We start from the raw sequence: 2,885 nt of genomic DNA, 5'->3' as shown, positions 1-2,885 counted from the left end.
ACACAGGTGACACACAGGTGACACACAGGTGACACAGGTGACAGTGACAGTACCTCGAAGGAGTAGGTGGCCAGCTGTGCCTCACAGACAGGTGACAGGGAGGTGACGAGGAGGTGACACAGATGCCAGGGAGGTGACAATGACAATACTTCACAGGTGGCCGGCTAGGGGTCACAGGGAGGTGACACAGGCGACAGACAGGTGACAGTGACAGTACCATGAAGGAGCAGGTGGCCAGCTGGGGCTCACAGGGAGGGGACAGAGAGGTGACGAGGAGGTGACACAGGTGACACAGGTGACAGACAGGGGACAGACAGGTGACAGACAGGTGACAATAACAGTATCTTGAAGAAGTAGGTGGTCAGCTGTGTGTGACAGGGAGGTGACACACAGATGACAGGGAGGTGACAGTGACAGTACCTCGAAGGAGTATGTGGCCAGCTGGGGCTCACAGAGAGGTGACAGGGAGGTGACGAGGAAGTGACACACAGGTGACAGGGAGGTGACAATGACAATACCTCACAGGTGGCCGGCTAGGGGTCACAGGGAGGTGACACAGGTGACGCAGGTGACAGGGGCGTGATACAGGTGACAGGTGACAGTGACAGTACCACGAAGGAGCAGGTGGCCAGGCTGGGCTCACAGGGAGGGGACAGGGGTGACAGGGCGGCAACACAGGTGACACAGGTGACAGACAGGGGACAGACAGGTGACAATAACAGTATCTTGAAGAAGTAGGTGGTCAGCTGTGTGTGACAGGGAGGTGACACACAGATGACAGGGAGGTGACAGTGACAGTACGTTGAAGGAGCAGGTGGCCAGCTGGGGCTCACAGAGAGGTGACAGAGGTGACAGAGGTGACAGGGAGGTGACAGGTGACAGTACCTTGAAGGAGCAGGTGGCCAGCTGGGGCTGACAGGGAGGTGACAGGGAGGCGACATAGATTACAGGGAGGTGACAATGACAATACCTCACAGGTGGCCAGCTGGGGGTCACAGGGAGATGACACAGGTGACAGGTGACAGTGCCAGTACCTCTAAGGAGTATGTGGCCAGGTTGGGGTCACAGGGAGGTGACAGTGACAGGTGACAGGTGACAGTGCCAGTACCTCCAAGGAGTAGGTGGCCAGGTTGGGGTCACAGGGAGGGGACACAGAGGTGACAGAGGTGACAGGTGACAGTGCCAATACATCCAAGGAGTAGGTGGCCAGGCTGGGGTCACAGGGATGGGACAGGGAGGTGACAGAGGTGACAGTGACACGACCATGAAGGAGCAGGTGGCCAGCTGGGGCTCACAGAGAGGTGACAGGGAGGTGACGAGGAAGTGACACACAGGTGACAGGGAGGTGACAATGACAATACCTCACAGGTGGCCGGCTAGGGGTCACAGGGAGGTGACACAGGTGACAGAGGTGACAGGGGGGTGATACAGGTGACAGACAGGTGACAGTGACCGTACCATTAAGGAGTATGTGGCCAGGCTGGGCTCACAGGGAGGGGACAGGGGTGACAGGGAGGTGACAGGGTGGTGACACAGGTGACACTACCTCAAAGGAGTAGGTGGCCAGGTTGGGGTCACAGGGAGGTGACAGAGAGGTGACACACAGTGACAGTACCTCGAAGGAGTATGTGGCCAGCTGTGTCTCACAGACAGGTGACACACAGGTGACAGACAGGTGACAGGAGGTGACAGGTGACACACAGTGACAGTACCTCGAAGGAGTATGTGGCCAGCTGTGTCTCACAGACAGGTGACAGACAGGTGACAGGGAGGTGACAGACACGTGACAGGGAGGTGACATTACCTTGAAGGAGTAGGTGGCCAGCTGTGCCTCACAGACAGGTGACAGGGAGGTGACAGTGACAGGTGACACAGGTGACACACAGGTGACAGACAGGTGACAGGAGGTGACAGGTGACACACAGTGACAGTTCCTCGAAGGAGTATGTGGCCAGCTGTGTCTTACAGACAGGTGACAGACAGGTGACAGGAGGTGACAGGTGACACACAGTGACAGTTCCTCGAAGGAGTATGTGGCCAGCTGTGTCTTACAGACAGGTGACAGACAGGTGACAGGAGGTGACAGGTGACACACAGTGACAGTTCCTCGAAGGAGTATGTGGCCAGCTGTGTCTTACAGACAGGTGACAGACAGGTGACAGGAGGTGACAGGTGACACACAGTGACAGTTCCTCGAAGGAGTATGTGGCCAGCTGTGTCTTACAGACAGGTGACAGACAGGTGACAGGGAGGTGACAGTGACAGGTGACACAGGTGACACAGGTGACAGTGACAGGGAGGTGACAGTACCTCGAAGGAGTAGGTGGTGCCTCACAGACAGGTGACAGGGAGGTGACACACAGGTGACAGTGACAGGTGACACAGGTGACACACAGGTGACACACAGGTGACAGGGAGGTGACACAGGTGACACACAGGTGACACACAGGTGACAGTACCTCGAAGGAGTAGGTGGCCAGCTGTGTCCCCGAGGCCGCCTCGCTGCCGTACACCTCGATCTCGTCCACCTCGTCCTGCGCCTGCGGCTTCCCCCCTGCAGGACACCTGGCATTGTCACTGTGTCACCTGTGTCACTGTGCCACCCCCCTGCAGGACACCTGGCATTGTCACTGTGTCACTGTGTCACTGTGTCACTGTGTCACTGTGCCACCCCCCTGCAGGGGCAGGACACACCTGGCATTGTCACTGTGTCACTGTGTCACCCCCCTGCAGGACACCTGGCACTGTCACTGTGTCACTGTGCCACCCCTGTGTCACTGTGCCACCCCCCTGCAGGACACACCTGGCACTGTCACTCTGTCACTGTGCCACCCCTGTGTCACTGTGCCACCCCCCTGCAGGACACCTGGCATTGTCACTGTGTC

At 57.8% G+C, this 2,885-nt stretch overlaps 1 protein-coding gene across 1 annotated transcript in view; it reads right to left on the bottom strand.

Annotated features, from left to right (window-relative positions):
• The window catches only part of CPSF1 (cleavage and polyadenylation specific factor 1), a gene marked incomplete at its 5' end in the record, with an annotated part of 72,496 nt that overhangs the window by 49,981 nt on the left and 19,630 nt on the right, over positions 1-2,885 (bottom strand). The window contains 1 exon segment of the mRNA XM_039714732.1: positions 2,460-2,565. Coding sequence (XP_039570666.1) covers positions 2,460-2,565 — 106 coding nt within the window.

Source organism: Passer montanus, unplaced genomic scaffold (genome assembly GCF_014805655.1).
Source record: "Passer montanus isolate IOZ18808 unplaced genomic scaffold, ASM1480565v1 scaffold306, whole genome shotgun sequence".
In the NCBI taxonomy this organism is placed as follows: Eukaryota; Metazoa; Chordata; class Aves; order Passeriformes; family Passeridae; genus Passer; species Passer montanus.
The sequence above is the reverse complement of the archived record's forward strand: the minus strand, read 5'-3'. Positions and strand labels throughout refer to the sequence as shown.